Source organism: Polypterus senegalus, chromosome 3 (genome assembly GCF_016835505.1).
Source record: "Polypterus senegalus isolate Bchr_013 chromosome 3, ASM1683550v1, whole genome shotgun sequence".
Lineage (NCBI taxonomy): Eukaryota > Metazoa > Chordata > Cladistia > Polypteriformes > Polypteridae > Polypterus > Polypterus senegalus.
In genome coordinates this window covers 111,366,882-111,392,320 of record NC_053156.1, presented here as the reverse complement: position 1 = coordinate 111,392,320, position 25,439 = coordinate 111,366,882, and the positions used below count along the sequence as shown (strand labels likewise).

At 39.6% G+C, this 25,439-nt stretch overlaps 1 protein-coding gene across 2 annotated transcripts in view; it reads right to left on the bottom strand.

The window, feature by feature from the left end:
• The window catches only part of trmt11 (tRNA methyltransferase 11 homolog), a 116,992-nt gene extending 96,923 nt beyond the window's left edge, over positions 1-20,069 (bottom strand). Inside the window, exons 1-2 of one of the 2 annotated variants that reach the window (XM_039747817.1) lie at positions 19,746-20,069; positions 2,599-2,664 (exon numbers count right to left, since the gene is read on the bottom strand). In XM_039747817.1, the coding sequence (XP_039603751.1) occupies positions 2,599-2,664; positions 19,746-19,904 (225 nt within the window). In that variant the 5' untranslated portion in view covers positions 19,905-20,069. The remainder of the gene's footprint in view (positions 1-2,598; positions 2,665-19,745) is intronic. The other variant, XM_039747816.1, reaches the window with a different exon arrangement.
• Positions 20,070-25,439: the final 5,370 nt, after the last annotated feature.

The following is a 25,439-nucleotide window of genomic DNA, read 5'->3' as shown; positions in this document are numbered from 1 at the left end:
GAGGGAAGTGTTGCTTTTCTCGCAGGCTCTTTGTTCTGCAACTCAAACCATGCAAAGACGTTGTTCAGCTCATCCGGTAGGGAGGCATCACCATTGCTGCTGTGTGGGTTGGGCTTGTAGTCTGTAATTGTCTGAACGCTCTACCACATACGACGTGTGTCTCTGGTGCTTTGGAAGTGTTTGTTAATCCTCTGCGCATATGCCCACTTAGCTTTACTTATACAGCGAGACAGGTTGGATCTGGCCACCCTCTTGTCTCCAAATCTGAAGGCTGCATTTCTGATCTTGAGCAGCTTGTGCACTTCTCTCGTCATCCAGGGCATTCAGTTTTTCTTATTGTTTTTATTTCTATACAGATGCACTACGCTACAAAATTATACAAATTATTCCAAAATGATGAATTCCTCAAAAAAGAACTCAAGTCATACAGTGAAATTTATTATATATTGTTATATTCATGTGATAATTATACATATTTTAATTTTTTCATATCACAATACATACTGCAGAAAAATTATTGCAATGTCAGTTTTTTACCAATAAGTGCTGTCCTAGTGCATACGATATTATTTATCTTGACTTTCTGAACAATTTGATAAGGTCTCACATAAGAGGCTGGACTTAAAACTAAAAGAAGTGGCAGTTCAGGTTGTAGTGTGTCAATGGGTGTAGAATAGGCAAAAACATAGAAAGCAAAGGCTGATGGTGCAAAAAACTTTATAAAAATTGGGTGAAGTCAAGAGTGGTGTCCCTCACATATGATTTGGATAGGAATATAATTAACAAGCTGGTTAAGTTGGCAGAGGATACCAAGCTTGGAAGATAATCTAGAATCTTTTGAATCATTATAGAGGTACTTGGACAGCATATAGGCTTGTGCAGGTTTGTGGCAAATTAAATTTAATGTGAGTAAATGTAAAGTATTACACATAGGAAATACAAATGTTAATTTGATTACACAATGGGAGGTATAAAAATTGAAAGTCCTTATGAGAAGGACTAGCAGACAGTGTTCAGAACTCATTAAGAATGCTAACAGAATGTTAAGTTATATAGCACAAAGAGCAGAGTCAAAGGAGGTTCTGCTCAAGCTTTACAGTGCACTAGTAAGGCCTCATCTGGAGTACTATGTGCAGTTTTGGTTTTCTATGTCTTTTTTGTAGCCTGAAGTGCAGGGGAAAAGTCCACAGAAGGGTGACAAGGCTGATTCCAGGACTACAGAAAATGAGTTATGAGGAGTGGACAGAGAAGACAAGAACAAGTTATTAAGTAGTGTAGTAGTCAGTAGGACTTTAGGGATTTTTAAAACTGGACTTAATGTTATTTTAGATGAATTAAGGGACTAATAGGACTGGCAAGTTTTGTGGGGCAGAATGGTCTGTTCTCGTCAAATCTTTCTAATGTTCAAAAGTCTGCACACCCTGCATGGTGTCTCTCTTCTCTCTCTGCATTTACTGGTCTCTTCCATCGCTGTGTTCATTACAATATATTTTGATTCCAAAAAAGGAATGCACCCAGGTTACCCATAGCTTGCATTACTTCCTTAGACATCAATAGCTGTAAACTGAGGATGGACTGGGCAGGGATGACACATTGCAACAAGAGGCTGGTGCAAACAGTGACTTGTGTTTTATTTTCAATGCAAACAAATCCATAAAGTGCAGTGCATTTCAATCCATTAAAACAATTAAAACAATTATCTTAAAAAAATAAGACGTTAAAATCCATTAAATAAATAATGTTAAAATTTGAAGGTGAGAAAACTGTCAGGATTTATCCCACCATAAGCTTCTATGCCTCCTTCTAATCCATGTCCCTGTTGCTCACCCATACAGTCTGCTTAACAAAAAGGCACACCTTCCAAAAAGAGCAGCCAACCTTAAACTGGCTCATGTCCTCATGGCCATCCCTCAGTGTCACTGTGAACCCTGCAAGTCCTGCTCCCTTCTCCCACCGCTATCCCTTGGCATCTATGGGAACCACAGAACAGTAGGTCGCTACTGCTACTCTGGATGCTAAGCACGAGTGACACTGCCCCCAGGGCATTGTTCCCAAACATTTGCTTCCTCGCTGCCATGCCAGCTCTGCCTCAATCCGGACTCCTCTTTTCTCCAGATTTAACCTCCACAATTTATTTTTCATTCTTTTCACATTTCTTTCTTTTCAGGCTCCTTTTATACCTCTATGGTTGCGGTGTCAATGTGGAACAGCTAACCTAATCAAGAAGTCAACTTGCCTCCACACCGATCACCCTGTGACTGCCCAACTCCACAACTGCATGCACCCACAGGGCCAAAGACGCACTATTTTTATTTATAGAGCATCACCACCAGCCTATGTTATTATTTCAGTAATGTGTGTTTACTATAATCATATTCACCTTTTATAAAAGTATGACACAAGCCACACAGTATGTCCAGCAAAATTACACTTCATTATTATAAATTTATTTAGCCATATATCTGCCAATTACTAAATCCTGTTATGAATTATTGAGATTTCTATCATTATTACTTATACTTCATATCACAGTTCATTAAATATTGATTTTTTGCTGTAATTAAATTAAATTAGTTAAGAAAATCTGATAATGATTACCTTTTCACCAAAATTCTCTTCAGCGATGAACTGTGCTCCATTAAGAGAAAGTAATGATTTGATTTCCTAAACCGAAATTGAAGTGAAAAGCACATTAAACCACATAAATAACTGCATTTTTCTAACATACCAATAAGATTAAAAAAAATAGAAAAAAAAACTGTCAATGTTTATTTATATTGTTTAAACATTGCACAGGACATTCAGTTAGAAAGTGCATTGTGTATTACATAAAAAACTGAATTCTGAACATATACAAGCAGCTTTACACATTTAACATACATGACATGGATGCCAGGACATCATTATTATTTAGACCAAATTCTACCAACAGATGACAGTGTTCTGGCAATAGTGATGTGCCTACAGTATCTAAATATCCATTTGAGTACACTCAAGGAACAATCTTCACAAGTGCTATCACTTCCAAAACAGGTCACATTCAGGATTTTTATACAGTGCATCCGGAAAGTATTCACAGCGCATCACTTTTTCCACATTTTGTTATGTTACAGCCATTCCAAAATGGATTAAATAATTTTTTTTCCTCAGAATTCTACACACAATACCCCATAATGACAACGTGAACAAAGTTTACTTGAGGTTTTTGCAAATTTATTAAAAATAAAAAAACTGAGAAATCACATGTACATAAGTTTTCACAGCTTTTGTCATGAAGCTCAAAATTGAGCTCAGGTGCATCCTGTTTCCCCTGATTATCCTTGAGATGTTTCTGCAGCTTAATTGGAGTCCACCTGTGGTAAGTTAAGTTGATTGGACACGATTTAGAAAGGCACACACCTGTCTATATAAAGGTCCCACAGTTGACAATTCATGTCAGAGCACAAACCAAGCATGAAGTCAAAGGAATTGTCTGCAGACCTCCGAGACAGGATTGTCTCGATGCACAAACCTGGGGAAGGTTACAGAAAACTCTCGGCTGCTTTGAAGGTCCCAATGAGCACAGTGGCCTCCATCATTAGAACAATCTAGACAAGAACAGGCCATTCAGCCCAACAAAGCTCGCCAGTCCTATCCACTTGTTTCCTCCAAGAAAACATTAAGTCGAGTTTTGAAAGTCCCTAACATCTTACTGTCTACCACACTACTTGGTAGCTTATTCCAAGTGTCTATCATTCTTTGTGTAAAGAAAAACTTCCTAATGTTTGTGCGAAATTTACCCTTAACAAGTTTCCAACTGTGTCCTTCAACTCTGTGAATGTCCTTGAGTGGCCCAGCCAGAGCCCAGACTTGAATCTGATTGAACATCTCTGGAGAGATCTTAAAACGGCTGTGCACTGACGCTTCCCATCCAACGTGATGGAGCTTGAGAGGTGCTGCACAGAGGAATGGGCAAAACTGGCCAAGGGTAGGTGTGCCAAGCTTGTGGTATATTCAGAAAGACTTGAGGCTGTAATTGCTGCCAAAGCTGCATCGATAAAGTATCGAGCAAAGTTTTTTTATTTTTAATAAATTTGCAAAAACTTCAAGTAAACTTTTGAGACGTTGTCATTATGGGGTGTTGTGTGTAGAATTCTGAGGAAACAAATTAATTTCATCCATTTTGGAATAAGGCTGTAACACAACAAAATGTGCAAAAAGTGATGCACTGTGAATATTTCCGGATGCACTGTAAATGTGTTTTAAATGGCATTTATAAAGGTCATATTTCTCTCTTCCTTCACTTTGCACAAAACAGGCCAGAAAGACAGAGATGGCAATGATTTTTTAATGGGCTTTATAGGTTTTTATTACAGAATACAGAGAAGGCAAATTCTAAAAGGAAATCAAAAGATGTTATTTTAAATCAAGACAATAAAATAATATAAAATAAATGAATGTTAAAATAGATAGAATACTGAATGGTATAAATACCTTAAATATTCTAGAACAATGTTTGACAACTTCCTCTATGATAAAAGATATTTTTATAGTAATAGTTCATTAATATCAATTACCTAGTGTTGACTATTATTTTTCTGCATATATCATCTAAGCTATTCTGCATAGACGTAGACATTGATAGTCTATAATATAGCCTCAAACCTACTTAATACAATTCAATCATAGGGGATAGTGTCTACCCTGGCTGCAACAGGCACAAGGCAAATCTTTACGACAACAGTGCATCCTTTTTCTAATTTATACTTCCGTAACAGTAACTTGCAATGTCACAAAGCACACATCATCTCAAACTGGTTTCACAAACATAATAGTGAAATGTGTGGGCAAATAATCAGCCACAAATGCATCACAGTATCAAGTAAGCACAGACCAAAAACCCAATGGATTATTTACAAACCAAGGAAGGACAAAAAAAAAAACTGCTATAAAACTGGAAATACGCAAGTATTCCTGCAAGTGGGGTGGCTGATCTACTTGACTACCACCAAAGTACCACAAATTTTTTTCTCACTCTCTCTCTCACACACAAACCCCTTTTCTTTTATTCTCCATCTCATACAAAACCTTGAACCCTTATTCCTGCCACTACGCCTATCTTAAGTTGCCTTCTAGAATGACACACGGCCCCTATGAGTTACAAATCTGCCAAAAGTCACTTTTCAGTTTGAGTTTATTTTTGGCATAGCACTCTTCACTGAGTGCAGGCTCAGAGAGCTGCAGTGTAACAAGTTCACAGGTAAATGCAATTACAGACTTACTAGTTATATAGTAAATGCACACAAAGAAAAAGATTACTTCAAAAAACACAGAAAAACAAAGTAGTTTGAAACTGATCAACATAAATATGGAATCTGACAATATCTAACCCAACCTCCCTAGCTTGTGACACTATGCTGCCACCAGTCAGTCTGAATAGCTTAGGGCCACTCACTGTCTCCTGTACTGTACTGCTATTCATCACCCTTAGTTGGAACTTCCAGCACCATTCTTCGAACTCTTTATTTTCTAATAGGTTATAAACAGTTAAACATTATCCTGTTTTTGTCTCATATTTATAGCATAAACATTTAACATACATTTGACACTAATAAACTTGAACAAAACATTTAATGTAATTCTTTACTTTTATGTTATGATAATAAGCACCAGCTACTCAATGCTCAGAACTGGATATGCAGATTAGAAAACAGATAGATTTGGCTTTAATTAAATGTAGTATACACTTGGTAATTATTAGGAAAATCAGGAAGACCTCCAAAAGCGCTTAAGAAAACTTGCATTATATAATTGAGAAGGCAGCGAAAAACAATAAGAAGCGGCGAGTGACATATACTACCATATTCATGAGTCCTGCTACCTCGGAAAGAAAGCAAGGTGCAAACCTAAACTTTAAATTAAGTTCATAGACAGGCTACCGCTGGCGTTTCACATGCCCATTTTACAAGTTAAAATTGTAGGTGAAGGGTGTGCTTATGCAAATTCCGAGAGACTGTGTTTGTGGGGGATTGACAGTTAAGGCGGGGTGGGGGAGTCACGTCATCATCACCCCTCCCATTCATCTCATTTCGTTCTTAGCACAAGCACAGCTGAGAAGCTTCGATGCATGTGCTCCTTAACGCGTTAAAAAATAATGCATTTAATCACACTTTGCATTACAAGCAAAGGGAGCTTTTGTCAATGCATGATTTCCTGGTACACCGATTACATTGATCACCGTATCCCGATTCATTTTACCCTCGCACCACCTTAGTTTGAGAAGAAGTATGAAAAAATATGAGGTTAACACAGAAAAACAGATCACCAATTCAAGCTTTATGAATAATCGATTCGCCATCAATATTTGTTTTGGTAAAGCCATCCTCCTTCCATTTTATAAGTTTTCCGCCACTAGCCATGATTAAATGAACGGTAAAAAAGTAAGAGCAAAGCGAGGGTGACTTATTTAGGCAGGCATTTATATGACAGCAACACTCATGACAATGTCAATCATGTTACGTTATTATTAAAAGGTTTCCTTTTCTTTTTCATTACTTCTTTAACACACTACTTCTCCGCTGCGAGGCGCGGGTATTTTGCTATATATATAATATATGAATTACCTCCAAAGAACGCTTAGACTTTTGATATCATGAACGTGTGTACAAAGGGGTCTCCTGCCCAGCAAAAGTCGAGCAGCCAGCGCGCGTGCGTAGCTGTGCCGGCCTTTGAGACGCTGACTGCGCTTCTGCCTTAAGTCAAAGTGAGCACTTTTAATTTTTCTTCCTCCCCTGCGCTATAGCCCAGACAAGTGCAAACACGGGACCCCTTTTCTACACCACGGCAAAATAATATTAAGGCGATTCACACTTTCTTTTGCACGTATACGATTATGAGGTCCTCAGCTCGGATTATGAAGATACGCACAGGAGTGGAAGACTGACAGTGCCATCACAGCTGATTAATGGCGGGGACGTCTCACCAGTCTACACAAGACACACCGCGACTGTCCCCAGAAGATGCTCATATCGTCAGCGAACACATCTCTCTATACTATATAAAAGGAAAGGCAACTTTCCTTTCTTTACACCTTTTTTCCTTTTATCCCAAACCAAAGCCTTTCTCTCTTAACATTGCAAAGGACACAAAATAATTTTCTTTAATTGCCGGTAAGGCACATTACCAGAGGCACAAATTTGAAAGTTCACATAGAAAATGTAATTTCTATACCACAGCCATCGTGTAGCGCCTTTCAAAAGGGATCTACTACCGAGAGATGATCCATATACATTTTAGCTGCTGTTAGTTACTTACCTGTTGTGTTACACAGTCTTTAAAATGTAGTTTACCCCAACCACTCCAGTAGTGCTCAATGTACCTGTACTTCTTAAAACGTTAATGTTTTACTGTTTAATAACTCAGACTACATTTTATTATTTTTCCCTTGCAATCAGTGACCAAAGCTATACACACACATATAGACACATACAAACATACACACAAGTATATATATGTGTATATATATATATATATATATGTGTGTATATATATGTGTATGTATGTGTATGTGTATATATATATATATATATATGTGTGTATATATGTGTGTATGTATGTGTATGTGTATGTATATATGACAGCAACAATCCAAGCTGTGATAAAACAGTAAAAAGGAGGCATGTCAGACGTCGTGGTACATTTTCTGATGCAGCTAGACGAAAATAACTTTGTGACGCTGCCACCAAATACACAAAACAATTACATTGAGAATCATGTTACGTTATTTTCAAAATGTTTCCTTTTCTTTCTCTTTCCTTCTTTAACACACTACTTCTCGCTGCCAAGCGCGGTATTTTGCTATATATATATATATATATATATATATATATATATATATATATATATATATATATATATATATATATAGATAGATAGATAGATAGATAGATAGATATAGATAGATAGATATGAGAACAACACTCATATCAATGACAAAACAATTACATTAACAATCATGTTACGTTATTTTTAAAATTTTTCCTTTTCTTTTTCGTACCTTCTTTAACACACTCTCTCCGCTGCGAAGCGCGGGTATTCTGCTAGTTAAAAATACAATGCAGTGTAATCGAGTCAGTTAAGATTTATTCTTATTTGTACAAAGTACAATCAAACTCTCATGTGTTCTTTTCACTATTGTAATGGAAGGATTTTTCTAAAGAGAGGGGGGGGATCAAGAGAGCAGATGGACATTGGTCGCTCAGCGCAAAAACCAGCTTCAAGAAGGAAAAGTACTGGGAATATGGCCAGAGGGTTATGCTGACTTGTTTTTCACTTCGAGGGGCTTCACTATTTTTGTGTGCCTTTTGGTACCAGACGCCGTCTCCGTCAGGATAAAGGGGCATGCTGACTTGTTTTTCACTTCAAGGGGCTTCACTACGCAATTCTTATTTTTGTGTGCCTCCTGGTACCAGGTGTCGTCATCATCAGGACCAAGTGCAAAACAACACCGCGTCCCGTGGAAAGGTGTGTGTGCTGAAACTAATCACTTCTGTATACACTGCTTACACGTAAGCCGCTTTGGGCAAGGACGCTCAATTAGTATATAAGGGAAGGTTCCGCCCTCAGTTTCTTTGGAGGCTCAACCGTGGGGACAGCGCGCACCGCCCGGTAAAAATGAAAGGCTAAAAGGGTTGATCCTTTGACAAGACTGACAAGCGGGCCCCCTCAGTCTACTGGTCTGGGATGATGGCTCTGGGTCTTTTGATGTATGTTACTGTATGTATGTATGTTATTGTTTGTCTCTTTATTTCTATAACCCATTCATATGTATTTAAATGTTATAATTGATTAGGTAAACAAAATAGAAGTATTAGACCTCTTCTCTCTGATTCTTTGCCTACTTATGTTCATATCCCTGGAACCATTTTCCCGTAACAAAACAACTATACTGTCACTTGCTGTGAATCTCACTCTGTAGGCTATGTAAAATAACAACACAGAATGTAATGAGTGAAATGTCAGCTCTGATTAGGAAATACAAATCATCATGTCATTTGAGCTTGCATCTCTATTGTTATTACAAGCCACAGTAGAATATAAACACTGAAGAAACTGAACAGCAAAAGTAGGATAATAAGCAGAATATACAGTGCATCCGGAAAGTATTCACAGCACATCACTTTTTCCCACATTTTATGTTACAGCCTTATTCCAAAATGGATTAAATTAATTTTCTTTCCTCAGAATTCTACACACAACACCCCATAATGACAACATGAAAAAAGTCTACTTGAGGTTTTTGCAAATTTATTAAAAACTAGCAAAATACCTGCGCTTCGCAGCGGAGAAGTAGTGTTTTAAAGAAGTTATGAAAAAGAAAAGGAAACATTTTAAAAATAACATAACCTGATTGTCAATGTAATTGTTTTGTCACTGTTATGAGTGTTGCTGTCATCAAGGATTTGATTATTACTATTTCTTTCAATCAGGTTCGTATTTGGAGGACGTGTTGTTATGAAGTTACATTCCGTGTTTGTCAACCGTTGTAAAGATAACAGGTTTCATTCATCGAAGTGTTCACTACGCAAATCGCTACTCGTGAATATAAGATGTTTAACAGGCATTCCCGGTATCAACTTGTGCTAAACGTACCATGGTGTGACGTATGGGGAGCTGACTGTAAAAAGGCATGGAGGCGCGTATTTTGAACAAAAAGGGAGAAGACAGCGAAGGAGCAGAAAAGTGAGAAGGAAAACTGTTTAAATAAAGAGCTAGGAAAGTATAAACTGAACCTCTTTACAGTTTTGTTTATTTTCGGGTTGTAATGTTCATCAAATTTACGTATCATCTTGTCCAGTGGCGGACCGTGCATCTCACACCTAGGCCTTCAGTAGTGCTCCGTCTGAATCAACCCGCCCTCAAAACTAATTTATGGTTATAAAAACCATCTTAATATGCAGAAATACAGTATAAAGAGCCGCTGCATCGCAGATATATAACTCCTGTAGCCATAATAAATGCCTTTATTGAGTAGACAAACCAGCGGTGAACAAGTTCCTTTCTACTGCAGCTACAGCCGCAACACACATAAAAAACATCAATAATAACTCATAAACTTATTTAGGAAAGTCGCAACATTTTTTACTCACCAAAAATTCGGATTATTTGTAACCAAAATCCATCTTCCTCTCTTTCCTCAAAAACAGTTCAATTACTCTGTCGTACGGATTACAGTAATCCCTCCTCGATCGCGGGGGTTGCGTTCCAGACCCCCCCACCCGAATGGTGAAAATCCGCGAAGAAGAAATCATATGTTTGTATGGTTATTTTTATATATTTTAAGCCCTTAGAAACTCTCCCACACTGTTTATAAATATTCTATGCACAGTTATACAGTAAACCCTTGTTTATCGCAGTTAATTCGCTCCAGACAGATAAATGAATTTCCACAAAGTAGGATTCTTTATTTATAAATCTTTATTTATAAATATTTTTGCAGTTAGAGCATAGAAAACCTGTTTACGACTTTCTAAATACGATTTTAACATTATTAGAGCCCTCTAGACATGAAATAACACCCTTTAGTCAAAAGTTTAAACTGTGCTCCATGACAAGACAGAGATGACAGTTCTTTCTCACAATTAAAAGAATGCAAACATATCTTCTCTTCAAAGGAGCGCCATCAGAAGCAGAGAATGTCAGAGAGAGAGAGAAAAGTAAACAAAAATCAATAGGGCCGTTGTGCTTTTAAGTAAACGAAGCACCGCGATAAAGCCGCCACAGTGAAGGGATCAATGTAAAGGTAGTCTTTTCAGCATTTTTTAGAGGAGCGTCTGTATCTTCTAAGCAAACAGCCTCTGTGCAAACAGCCCCTCTGCTTACACCCCCCTCCGTCAGGCGCAGAGAAAAGCAAACAATCAAAAATCAATACAGGCTGTTAGAGCTTTGAAATGTGTGAACGTATATCATTGAGGAGTTTTATTTAATATGTAATACGTGCTCTGATTGGGTAGCTTCTCAGCCATCCACCAATAGCATCCCTTGTACGAAATCAACTGGGCAAACTGAGGAAGCGTGTACCATAAATTAAAAGACCCATTGTCTGCAGAAAACCATGAACCAGTGAAAAATCCATGATATGTATTTAGATATGCTTACATAAATCCGCGATGGAGTGAAGCCGCGAAAGTCGAAGTGCGATATAGCGAGGGATTACTGTATCCATGCGCTTCAGATCCATCAAAAAGTCCCTTTCTATCGCCATCGAAGCTAACGCTGAAAGTCGAACCTGCCCTGTCGTATTTCTGGCATAAGTTTTAATTCGCTTTAGGGCTGAAAATGTCCGCTCGACAGAAGCAGTGTACACGGGAATGGACACCGCCAAATATACCAATGTGAACAGCTGCCCCATGCTCTCATTTACATTTTTCTGATGAAGGAAGTCAAGGAGATCAGTGGGAGATTTTCCTGCAAAATCATCCATGGCATACATTACAGTCATTTCTGTTTTTAGCGGAGACAGATCAAAAACCACTCCATGGCTCTTGTGTTAAAGTGGAGAAGGCTGCATGCGTGAAATTTTTCTTGTATTCCCGAAACTTCTGGGGGTCGAGGAGTATGACAAACATCAGGTTTTCGTGGTCTTGAAATCTGGTCTGTGTCTGGCAAATAATATTGTCCAGAATCCTGCCATGGAGTTGGCCATAGTGCGCTCGAGGATCTTGTGCTCGGAGCACCTGTGGTGCGTTCAGTGGCCTCTTAGAGTTCCTCATATCGGCTTCTATCCATTCAGTGGGTCTGAATACAGTGACGTTGCCATACGCCCTACTGACACCAACTCAAAATCTGATTGGTTGAAGCAACAGGTAAAACAACATTTATTCTGTGTTAGAGTGCCTGCACAACGGATTGTGAAGAGCTCTCTGCCTGACAACAAATGATGGCCGAAATGTGATTGGTTAAATGCATTAATACGAAAATACATGTCTGGAAGCAGCACAACCATTGGAAAAGCTATGAAAGGAAGCGGAGAGACTATTTGGAATTATTTAATAAGTATTCATGGACAAAATATAATTAACATCAGTTTGTGATTCAGATATTTTTTTAGGCCAGCAGAGAAGGCATGACTTCGCCAGGTCTTTAGCATCGAGGCTTTATACCCTGCGTCTTCTCATTAAACTTGTATCTCACGAATATCTTGTGCGATCTTGCGATGTCCATGGCTTTATTTAATTTTAGCTCAGACCCAGCACTTAAGTTTCGCTCGCACTTTCACTGAGGGAGGGTTTCTCCAGTAGCTTCACTTATGAATTTGCAAAGCACAGTCCTTCACCCGGGAATATTTACCTTATATGGGCAGGCACTCAATTACGTGGGAGGCATGACGATGCGAGATGCAACTCCGTCTCACACGGCGACCGAGCTGCAGGCTATTACGGTATATGGACGAAAGTAGGTTCCAGTTATGACCGTTACTCGTAGAATTTCGAAATGAAACCTGCCCAACTTTTGTAAGTAAGCTGTAAGGAATGAGCCTGCTAAATTTCAGCCTTCTACCTACACAGGAAGTTGGAGAATTAGTAAGTGAGTGAGTCAGTCAATCAGTGAGGGCTTTGCCTTTTATTAGTATAGATAAAAAAAAACTGAGAAAATCACATGTACATAAGTATTCACAGCCTTTGCCCAATACTTTGTCGATGCACCTTTGGCAGCAATTACAGCCTCACGTCTTTTTGAATATGATGCCACAAGCTTGGCACACCTATCCTTGGCCAGTTTCGCCCATTCCTCTTTGCAGCACCTCTCAAGCTCCATCAGGCTGGATGGGAAGCATCGGTGCACAGCCATTTTAAGATCTCTCCAGAGATGTTCAATAGGATTCAAGTCTGGGCTCTGGCTGGGCCACTGAAGGACGGTCACAAAGTTGTCGTGAAGCCACTCCTTTGATATCTTGGCTGTGTGCTTAGGGTCGCTGTCCTGCTGAAAGATGAACTGTCTCCCCAGTCTGAGGTCAAGAGCACTCTGGAGCAGGTTTTCATCCAGGATGTCTCTGTACATTGCTGCAGTCAGCTTTCCCTTTATCCAGACTAGTCTCCCAGTTCCTGCCACTGAAAAACATCCCCACAGCATGATGCTGCCACTACCATGCTTCACTGTAGCGATAGTATTGGCCTGGTGATTAGCAGTAACTGGTTTCCTCCAAACGTGATGCCTGGCATTCACACCAAAGAGTTCAATCTTTGTCTCATCAGACCAGAGAATTTTGTTTCTCATGGTCCGAGAGTCCTTCAAGTGCCCTTTGGCAAACTCCAGGCGGGCTGCCATCCATGTGCCTTTTACTAAGAAGTGGCTTTCGTCTGGCCACTCTACCATACAGGCCCGATTGGTGGATTGCTGCAGAGATGGCTGTCCTTCTGGAAGGTTCTCCTCTCTCCACAGAGGACCTCTGGAGCTCTGACAGAGCGACCACCTCCTTGACTAAGGCCCTTCTTCCCCGATCGCTCAGTTTAGATGGCCGGCCAGCTCTAGGAAGAGTGCTAGTGGTTTCGAACTTCTTCCACTTATGGATGATGGAGGCCACTGTGCTCATTGGGACCTTCAAAGCAGTAGAAATTTTTCTGTAACCTTCCCCAGATTTGTGCCTGGACACAATCCTGTCTCGGAGGTCTACAGACAATTCCTTTGACTTCATGCTTGGTTTGTGCTCTAACATGAACTGTCAACTGTGAGACCTTATATAGACAGGTGTGTGCCTTTCCAAATCATCTCCAATCAACTGAATTTACCGCAGGTGGACTCCAATTAAGCTGCAGAAACATCTCAAGGATGATCAGGGGAAACAGGACGCACCTCAGCTCACTTTTGAGCTTCATGGCAAAGGCTGTGAATACTTATGTACATGTGCTTTCTCAATTTTTTTATTTTTAATAAATTTGTAAAAACTTCAAGTAAACTTTTTTCACGTTGTCATTATGGGGTGTTGTGTGTAGAATTCTGAGGAAAAAAATAAATTTAATCCATTTTGGAATAAGGCTGTAACATAACAAAATGTGGAAAAAGTGATGCGCTGTGAATACTTTCTGGATGCACTGTGTGTGTATATACACTGCTCACAAAAATTAAAGGAACACTTTAAAGAAACACATTAGATACATCAGATCTCAATATGAAGTTGGATATCTATACAAATAACGACAGGGCAATGTCTTAGGAACAAAAGGATGCCAAGTCTTTTAATGGAAATAAAAGTTTTCTGCCTACAGAGGGCTCAATTGTGTAGACACCCTAAAATCAGAGTGAAATGAAGATGTGGCAGGCTAGTCCATTTTTTCAAAAACTTAAAATCTGCTACTCAAAATGCTTTTCAGTATCTTGTGTGGCCCCCACGAGCTTGTATGCATGCTTGACAACGTCAGGGCATGCTCCTAATGAGACGACGGATGGTGTCTTGTGGCATTTCCTCCCAGATCTGTATGAGGGCATACCTGAGCTGTTGTACAGTCCGAGGAGCAACCTGGCGGCACCTAATGGACCGAAACAATGTCCCACAGATGTTCTATTGGGTTTAAGTCAGGGGATCGTGAAGGCCATTCAATTGTTTCAATTCCTTCATCCTCCAGGTACTGCCTGCATACTCTTGCCACATGAGGCCGGGCATTGTCGTGCATTAGGAGGAAACCAGGACCTACTGCACCAGCGTAGGGTCTGACAATGGGTCCAAGGATTTCATCCTGATACCTAATGGCAGTCAAGATGCCGTTGTCTAGCCTGTAGAGGTCTGTGAGTCGCTCCATGGATATGCCTCCAAGATCATCACTGACCCACCACCAAACCAGTCATGCTAAACGATGTTACAGGCAGCATAATATTCTCCACGGCTTCTCCTGACCCTTTCACGTCTTTCACATATACTCAGGGTGAACCTGCTCTCATCTGTGAAAAGCACAGGACACCAGTGGTGGACCTGCCAATTCTGGTATTCTATGGCAAATGCCAATTGAGCTCCCGGTGCTGTGCAGTGAGCACAGGGCGCAGTAGACATTTGGGCCCTCAGGCAACCCTCATGAAGTCTGTTTCTGATTGTTTGGTCAGAGACATTCACACCAGTGGCCTGCTGGAGGTCATTTTGTAGGGCTCTGGCAGTGCTCATCCTGTTCCTCCTTGCCCAAAGGAGCAGATACTGGTCCTGCTGATGGGTTATGGACCTTCTATGGCCCTCTCCAGCTCTCCTAGAGTAACTGCTTGTCTCCTAGAATCTCCTCCATGCCCTTGAGACTGTGCAGGGAGACACAGCAAACCTTCTGGCAATGACACGTATTGATGTGCCATCCTGGAGAAGTTGGACTACCTGTGCAACCTCTGTAGGGTCCAGGTATCACCTCGTGCTACCAGTAGTGACACTGACTGTAGCCAAATGCAAAACTAGTGAAGAAACAGTCAGAAAAGATGAGGAGGGAAAAATGTCAGTGGCCTCCACCTGTTAAACCATTCCTGTTTTGGGGTCATCTCATTGTTGCCCCTCTAGTGCATCTGTTGTTAAATTCATTAACACCACAGCAGCTGAAACTGATTAACAACCCCTCTGCTACTTAACTGACCAGATTAATATCCCATAATGTTGTTAATTTCATTAACACCACAGCAGCTGAAACTGATTAACAACCCCTCTGCTACTTAACTGACCAGATTAATATCCCATAAGTTTCATTGACTTTATGCTATACTCTGATTAAAAAGTGTTCCTTTAATTCTTTTGAGCAGTATATATATATATATATATATATACTGCTCAAAAGAATTAAAGGAACACTTTTAATCAGAGTATAGCATAAAGTCAATGAAACTTATGGGATATTAATCTGGTCAGTTAAGTAGCAGAGGGGGTTGTTAATCAGTTTCAGCTGCTGTGGTGTTAATGAAATTAACAACAGATGCACTAGAGGGGCAACAATGAGGTGACCCCCAAAACAGAAATGGTTTAACAGGTGGAGGCCACTGACATTTTTCCTCCTCATCTTTTCTGACTGTTTCTTCACTAGTTTTGCATTTGGCTACAGTCAGTGTCACTACTGGTAGCACGAGGTGATACCTGGACCCTACAGAGGTTGCACAGTTAGTCCAACTTCTCCAGGATGGCACATCAATACGTGTCATTGCCAGAAGGTTTGCTGTGTCTCCCTGCACAGTCTCAAGGGCATGGAGGAGATTCTAGGAGACAAGCAGTTACTCTAGGAGAGCTGGAGAGGGCCATAGAAGGTCCATAACCTATCAGCAGGACCAGTATCTGCTCCTTTGGGCAAGGAGGAACAGGATGAGCACTGCCAGAGCCCTACAAAATGACTTCCAGCAGGCCACTGGTGTGAATGTCTCTGACCAAACAACCAGAAAGACTTCATGAGGGTACCCAAGGGCCCCATGTCCTCTATTGGGCCCTGAGCTCACTGCCCAGCAGCATGCAGCTCGATTGTCATTCGCCATTGAATACCAGAATTGGCAGATGCACCACTGGTGCCCTGTGCTTTTTACAGATGAGAGCAGGTTCACCCTGAGCACGTGACAGAAGTGAAAGGGTCTGGAGAAGCCATGGAGAACATTATGCTGCCTGTAACATCATTCAGCATGAGCAGTTTGGTGGTGGGTTAATGATTGTCTGGGGAGGCATATCCATGGAGGGTCACACAGATCGCTACAGGCTTGACAAAGGCACCTTGGCTGCCATTAGGTATCAGGATGAAATCCTTGGACCCATTGTCAGACCCTATGCTGGTACAGTGGCTCCTGGTGCACGCAATTCCTGGCCTCATGTGGTGAGAGTATGCAGGCAGTTCCTGGAGGATGAAGGAATTGATACCATTGACTGGCCACCACACTTTCCTGACCTAAATCTAATAGAACACCTCAGGGACATTATGTTTTGGTCCATCCAATGCCACCAGGTTGCACCTCAGACTGTCCAGGAGCTCAGTGATGCCCTGGTCCAGATCTGAGAGGAGATCCCCCACAACACCATCTGTCATCTCATTAGAAGCATGCACCGATGTTGTCAGGCATGTATAAAAGAACACAGCGGCCATACCAAGTGCTGCGTACAATTTTGAGTTGCTGCAATTAAATTTTGGCAAAATGGACTAGCCTGCCACATCATTTTTTCACTCTGATTTTTGGGGTGTCTTTGAATTCAGGGCTCTGTAGGTTGATCATTTTCATTTCCATCAAACGATGTGGCATCCTTTCGTTCCTAACACATTACCCAGTCTATATCAGTATAGATATCCAGGAGGATTTCTTTTTCCCATTGAGATCTGATGTGTTTTCAAAGTGTTCCTTTAATTTTTTGAGCAGTTTATATATATATATACACATACATATATACATATATATATACACACACACACACACACACATATACACAGTGGGTAATGGAAAGTATTCAGACCCCCTTCAATTTTTCACTCTGTTATATTGCAGCCATTTGCTAAAATCATTTAAATTAATTTTTTTCCTCATTAATGTACACACAGCACCCCATATTGACAGACAAAAAAGAATTTTTGAAATTGTTGCAGATTTATTAAAAAGAAAAACTGAAATATCACATGGTCCTAAGTATTCAGACCCTTTGCTGTGACACTCATATATTTAACTCTTGGTGCTTTACATTTCTTCTGATCATCCTTGAGATCACCTTCATTTGAGTCCAGCTGTGTTTGATTATACTGATTGGACTTGATTAGGAAAGCCACACACCTGTCTATATAAGACCTTACAGCTCACAATGCATGTCAGAGCAAATGAGAATCATGAGGTCAAAGGAACTGCCTGAAGAGCTCAGAGACAGAATTGTGGCAAGGCACAGATATGGCCAAGGTTACAAAACAATTTCTGCTGCACCTAAGGTTCCCAAGAGCACAGTGGCCTCTATAATCCTTAAATGGAAGACATTTGGGACGACCAGAACCCTTCCTAGAGCTGGCCGTCCGGCCAAGCTGAGCTACCGGGGGAGAAGAGCCTTGGTGAGAGAGGTAAAGAAGAACCCAAAGATCACTTTGGCTGAGCTCCAGAGATGCAGTCAGGAGATGAGAGAAAGTTGTAGAAAGTCAACCATCACTGCAGCCCTCCACCAGTCAGGGCTTTATAGCAGAGTGGCCTGTCGGAAGCCTCTCCTCAGTGCAAGACACATGACAGCCCTCATGGAGTTTGCTAAAAGACACCTGAAGGACTCTGAGATGGTGAGAAATAAGAGTCTCTGGTCTGATGAGACCAAGATAGACCTTTTGGCCTTAATTCTAAGCGGTATGTGTGGAGACAACCAGGCACTGCTCATCACTTGTCCAATACAGTCCCCACAGTGAAGCATGGCGGTGGCAGCATCATGCTGTGGGGGTGTTTTTCAGCTGCAGGGACAGGACGACTGGTTGCAATCGAGGGAAAGATGAATGCGGCCAAGTACAGGGATATCCTGGACAAAAACCTTCTCCAGAGTGCTAAGGACCTCAGACTGGGCCGAAGGTTTACCTTCCAACAAGACAATGACCCTAAGCACACAGTTAAAATAACGAAGGAGTGGCTTCACAACAACTCTCTGACTGTTCTTAAATAGCCCTGCCAGAGCCCCGACTTAAACCCAATTGAGCATCTCTGGAGAGACCTAAAAATGGCTGTCCACCAATGTTTACCATCCAACCTGACAGAACTAGAGAGGATCTGCAAGGAGGAATGGCAGAGGATCCCCAAATCCAGGTGTGAAAAACTTGTTGCATCTTTCCCAAGAAGACTCATGGCTGTATTAGCTCAAAAGGGTGCTTCTACTAAATACTGAGCAAAGGGTCTGAATACAGGACCATGTGATATTTCAGGTTTTTTTTTAATAAATCTGCAACAATTTCAAAAATTATTTTTTTTGTCTGTCAATATGGGGTGCTGTGTGTACATTAATTAATGAGGGAAAAATTAATTTAAATGATTTTAGCAAATGGCTGCAATATAACAGAGTGAAAAATTGAAGGGGGTCTGAATACTTTCCGTACCCACTGTATACTGTATATACAGTATGTGTGTGTACATAATGTTCCAACATGTATAATAATAGTAGAACTCTGTCCCTTTTAACTTCTGCAGTATTTGTATCGTTTAACAGTAGATTATGCCAAAAAAGATATGAAGAAAACGATAACGTCAGGTTATGGTTGCCTCCTTTCTTTTTGTAACTCTAACCCCTGGCCACTGTCAGATATCCGTTCATGGCTCCATTAACAACACGAATATAACAAACATCTGAACTTACATAATTGCTCACCTATGTTATGTACTGAAGAAAATACATTTTAAAATGCCAATATGAAATTTTTTGAATAGTCTTACATTTTTGAATTGTAAATGGTGCATGGGATAAATAAGAAAAATATAAACAGACAAAAGCAACGTTTAAAGCTTCCCAGCAAACACTTAAATGGCATATTGATCAAACGACAAGCTCTTGTTTACTGATATTAGTTATGCATACAAACTAATCTGTAATGCTGCCGACACACTTCAAATAAAAACAAACTGAAATTAATACCATTATTGATTTTACATAACTTCATATTACACACATCAAAAAAAAAAAACCTTTAAGCGATAACTCCAAATTAAGTTGCTTATGTTTTGAACAGACTGCAATATTTCTCTGGAACAGCTTAGTAATACAGACGCCCTCTTAAAGTCCGCAACATTTAGTGAACATTCGCAAACATCGCTATATGCCAAAAAAATCTTTTACATACCGGCAGTCTGAATTCAATGTGCTCCTGTGCCAAATGCAACAAATATCTTTTACACGCTTGCTTACAGGGCAGCGCCATTTCTTCAGGCGCCACCTCAAATAAATTCCGACAGGATACAACATCATCTGACTCGTATAGATCCGGTGGGGTGTATTCCATAAAGCGCACTTAGGAAATCGAGATTTAGTTAAGTACACCTCGTTTTCCAATCTAGGCTAAAAAGGTTCCACGAACGCAAAATGTTTCCAGTTAACTCAAGATGAGCTTAGACAATCCACAATTGTGCGCGTTCTCGTGACATTTAAGCAGCCCAGAAAACAGATCGCCGATAACATCAGTCAGGGCTCAAAAAGCGCAAAGGAGGGTGCACTGTCGGTAGATTGAGTACCTGTGACTTTAAATGTAAAACTGATGAAAGGAATAATGTTTTGTTTTACACCTTGGAAAAGCTTAGAATATTAAGCAATAGAACAGAAAAACATGAAATGGGGGCAGTGGTGGTCTTTTCAGCAGTTGATCTAGAATTTGACCTATAATAAAACAAAAAAAGGTAATCTGTCTGCTATTGAGAGTCTGTAAGGCAATCTTTAGCATACCGACGCCTAAGTACTGTACATTACGGTTCTGAATTTGTGCATTGCGTAATGACATATTAATGGCATTATTCACATAAAAAATGTTAACGTATTAGTTTGAGGACGTCATACTTTAAACGCTTAAAAAAAGTAATTCAGTAGCACTATGAAGCGCATTTAGCAGCAGTTACTAGAATATATAGTACTGTATATTCTAGTAACTGCTGCTAAATGCGCTTCATAGTATATATGTATATATATATTATATAAAACTAATATTATCAGTTAATAGAATATACAGTATATGAAAATGTATAACGCGTATTTAGCAACCAAAAATAAAACTACCGTTTTTGCCATTCGTCCGATGATCCACTTAGGCTGTAGGGGGTTGCCCTCTTCAGAATGTTAAACTGGACACTGTCATACACGTCAATGTTATTTAGTGACCTGTGCATTGATGCTACTGAATGATTTCTGTTTTATTTGCTCAGTGTAAGCTCGGCGGTGTCGTTATTCGCACAGTAGTGCAATCTATTGCCTTTGACGTTTGGAGAATTTAATCTGGTATCACTGACAGATTCACAAAAAAAATCAAATTAACGCTAATGCTAACAATGTGCACACAAGTAAGGCATTTGAAGAGGCGAGTTTATATTTTTTTTCTTGCAATTCCATTGTCAGGAAATGCCGAAGCCCGAAACCTCTGTGCTGTCTTTTACCTACATGGTCGTTTCTAGGCAAGTTCCTAGTGTGCCATCTGGTGGTCAGGGCGCATTACTACAACCCTATGTAGAGATTCATGTCTTTAATTTGTTCTGAAAAATTAGTCTGGACTGCACCGGAACACAAGAAATGTTTATGTTGTGTGACTCAGCAGCGACTGCACTGTCTGCACTATGCACAGCACATTCTGTTGCCCAGAAGCTGCCGAGGGCGACGCAACATTTTTAAACAATACAGACCTACGAACATCGGACCTAAAGTCTGATTAGATTGTTTTATATTAATTTCGCATACTAGCGATGTTCGGGTTTTTTTTTTTATTATTTATTTATTTATTAATTTTATTACAATCAATACATAGCAATCAAGTTTTTACAAAAAAAAAAAGAATTATGCTAAGAACAGATCGATCCCCACCCTTGAGAGAGAGAGCAAGCCAAACAGTGTAAAATTTAAGGCTTGTAAAAATACCTTAGTTAATAAATTCTCTGTGCTTTATAAAATCATTTCAAAATATTACTGATTAGATCCTGCCATGTTTTGAAAAAAGTCTGCACAGATCCTCTAACTGAGTATTTGATTTTTTCCAATTTTAAATAATATAACACATCAGTTTCCCACTGACTTAAAAGAGGAGAGTTTGGGTTCTTCCAGTTTATCAGAATAAGTCTGCATGCCAACAGTGTAGTGAATGCAATCACAATTTGTTTGTCTTTCTCCACTTTAAGACCCTCTGGAAGAACCCCAAACACAGCTGTTAATGGGTTAGGAGGGATTGTGAGTCCAAGACTGTCTGAGAGGTAATTAAAAATTTTTGTCCAGAATAATGTTAATTTGGAGCAGGACCAGAACATGTGACCTAGTGAGGCTGGGGCTTGGTTGCAACGTTCGCAGGTTGGATCATGCCCTGGAAACATTTTGAGAGTTTTAGTCGAGACAGATGTGCTCGATATATAATTTTGAGTTGTATAATTGTATGCTTTGCATATGGAGCTTGAGTGAATTCTCTGCATTGCTACTTTCCACTCCTTTTCTGATATATTAATTGAGAGGTCATTTTCCCAGTGTCCTCTTGGATCTTTGAAAGGAAGGGATTGTAAAAGGATTTTATATATTGTAGAGATGGAGTCTAACTCCTTGAAATTGAGCATTAATTTTTCCAGCGTGGATGAGGGTGCAAGATGAGGAAAATCTGGAAGGTTCTGTTTAACAAAGTTCCTGATTTGAAGATAGTGAAAGAAATTTGTAGCTGGAATGTTAAATTTGGAATGTAATTGTTCATAGGATGCAAAGACGTCTATATAAAGATCTCTAAGCAAGTTTATTCCAAATTTTTTCCAGATATTAAAAACTACATATGTTTGTGAGGGTTGAAAGAGGTGGTTCTTTTGCAGGGTGCCACAGAAAGAAGCTTCTCCGTCTTAAAATGCTTTCTACATTGGTTCCAGATTCTAAGTGAGTGGAGCACAATTGGGTTATTAGTGTATTGCCGATAACGTGTGTTTATTGGAGCACAAAGCAAGGAATACAAAGAAGTACTGCAGGATTTTACTTCTATTGCGGTCCATGCCTGTATATGTTCTTCTATTTGTGTCCAGGTTCTTATCGACTGTATATTTGCCGCCCAGTAATAAAACTGGAAGTTAGGTAGAGCCATGCCGCCTTCTGCCTTTTGTCTTTGTAGGGTCGCTCTTTTGATGCGTGGATGTTTAGAATTCCAAATAAATGAGGTTATTGTTGAATCTAATTGCTTAAAGAACGATTTATTAATGTATATTGGTATGTTTTGAAATAAAAAAAGGAGCTTAGGAAGAATATTCATCTTAACAGTGTTAATTCTTCCAGCTAGTGTGAGATGATGGGTTGACCGCGATGTTCGGTTTTAATGACTGACGACCTATACAGTCCAACAATAACACGAACAACAACAGCAATGATGATGATGATGATGATGATGCCAATAATAATCATCAAACTGTAGTATAGAAGAGACCGTCATTGCGAAATAAAATTAAATGATCAAAACGGAAACAGGATGGTAGCTCTTTGTTGAACTGCTAAAAGTTTTTAACCCAAACTATGATCATCTCCCAAATGGTCACACATTAAGACTTACCAACCGTTTGTGAGATTCGCTCTGGGCACGTTAAAGCAGTTGTGCGTTTCATTGGATAGGTAGATTGCATTATTTGCTTACACTATAGCAAACGGTAAATAATTCATATTTAAAGATGAGCATTAGATTCTCAGTTTCACTGAATGTTGTCATTATGCTAAGTTTTCACTTTACTTTATTAATTTAAACGGCATGTATATGTTACGGAAATGATTAGCCAAACATTTATATACATTGTCACCATCATCAAAAGATAGACGTTTAGTTGGTGGTTTAAATAAATGACTATATAAACAAATCTGTAGTTTTACCAATAATTCTTTCTTTACTAATTCTCTTTAGAGAGACGTTAAAAGCAATAAATAAAGACTACTAATACAGCACGATTCCTACTTAATTTCTAAAATGGCACCTCTCAAGAGCGTATTTTTCTGAGACAGTCTTGTATACTGACGTTGCCATAAATTGGCATTTTTAAATTGTGAATTCGAGCTCCTAAATACTTCCCTGTCAGCAGCCCTGTCTCCAGGTCCCAATGTACAGGTCTGGCAGTGATGATTCTCAAAGCAAATGGGGGGTATTCATTTACAACGTCGCCTAGGACAGCAAAAATTCTAAAACCAGATCTGTTTACCAATTTGTTACAGGCTATCCGAGCTATTTGTTACAGACTATCCCCTGCAAGGGAAAGCAAAGGTGTGTACACCTGATGAGCCACAATTAGGGTGAAACATGAGTTGTGTACTCTTTGTACGAGTATTATTTGGCAGGTACTCTATAACATGCCTATGTTCTGCTTTTCGCTACTGAGAGGGCGTGGCGGATGTTCGCTGACTGGCTGACCAAGCACAAGTGTTGCCTGTTAGGTGACCACCCCAATAATCAGATTGCAATTCAGACCTATGGATATACAGTAGTATATATATATTAAACATGTACTGTATATATAATTTATATATATATGATCGATTCTTGGTTTTGCAATAAGAAATCAAGCAGTTTTAGAATACAAAGAAATTAGTAAACAAAAGACCAAGCGTCAATAAGAGCAGTGTAAACTGTGAACACTGAAGTATATTAAATAATATAATTTTACGTAACTCAAAACTGACGGAACTGCTTCTTTTTAACACTTTAAAATAATTTCATTTTTAGAAATGTGAAATCAGGATGTTTGAGCGACCTGCACGTACAGATTTCAGGTATACAGTAGCTTAACGGTATTATGTAAAATGATTGGGTTGTGCTGAGTTCTAAGAACACAGGTCTAAGTGCATTCCAAATAGAGCTGACCATTTTTTAAGTGCATAATGATGTTGTATATGTCTAAAAAATTAATTCACAATGCATACCATATATCAAATGTATAAAGTATATATATATAGATATAGATATATAGTTCAGACTACATATGGTTTGAAGATCTAACCTTTTTACATTTTAGTATGCTATACTTATTTTAGCTGACAAATATTTTATTAAGCAAATTTGCAAATGAGATTGAAATTAACATTATGGGACTTGAAAATAGTTGTGATAACGTGAGTGTGAAACATCAAAATAATAAAGTTATTTTTCATATTTATCACTTTCTTATAAGGTTTTGCAAACTTCCAATCTTTACATTCAGTAACATGAAAAATTTGAGGCAGCTAGTTGCTTGCAAAAGATGGGCAAGAGTTTTATGTTCTCAGGTAGTCCAGTTGTTTGCCCAGTTAATATACTCCATGGGTTGTTTGTAGACAACTGGAGACACTCTTAAAGTGGCCAGAGTGGCTCTTCAGAGCAATAACATGGCGGAAGCATATTTGGTACCCAAATGACCCATCCACATGAAGGTTTCAGAGATAGCCTTCATTTATATAGATGCAGAACAGGTTCCATAGTGTAAATAACAATTAATAGATGGTTACTGACATGTAAAATAACAATCAGTCATGATTTTAAAAGGACTCTGTGATGAAGCGGGTCCACGGCTCATGTCCAAGAGGCCACTTTTGGAGTAAATAATCGCCGTACTCGCGGTTTAGCGAGGGGGCGTGGTGTGTGTGTGTGGAGCCGAGAGGTTCCCAGGATAATTCGTGATGCGGGAGGTTCTCACTTAAGTACACAGGTTTGTTCCCGGTGGCTGCTGACTGCCACAGCTGATCCACGTCCCCGTAATAAATAAAAGGGCAAGGCGGCTAATATGAGAGAAGGCTTGCGTCCAGCTGAGCGGGGAGCTTGGCCGACACCCCAAGAAGTAGTCGTGGTGGTCGCTCCCGCTGAGTTTATTGT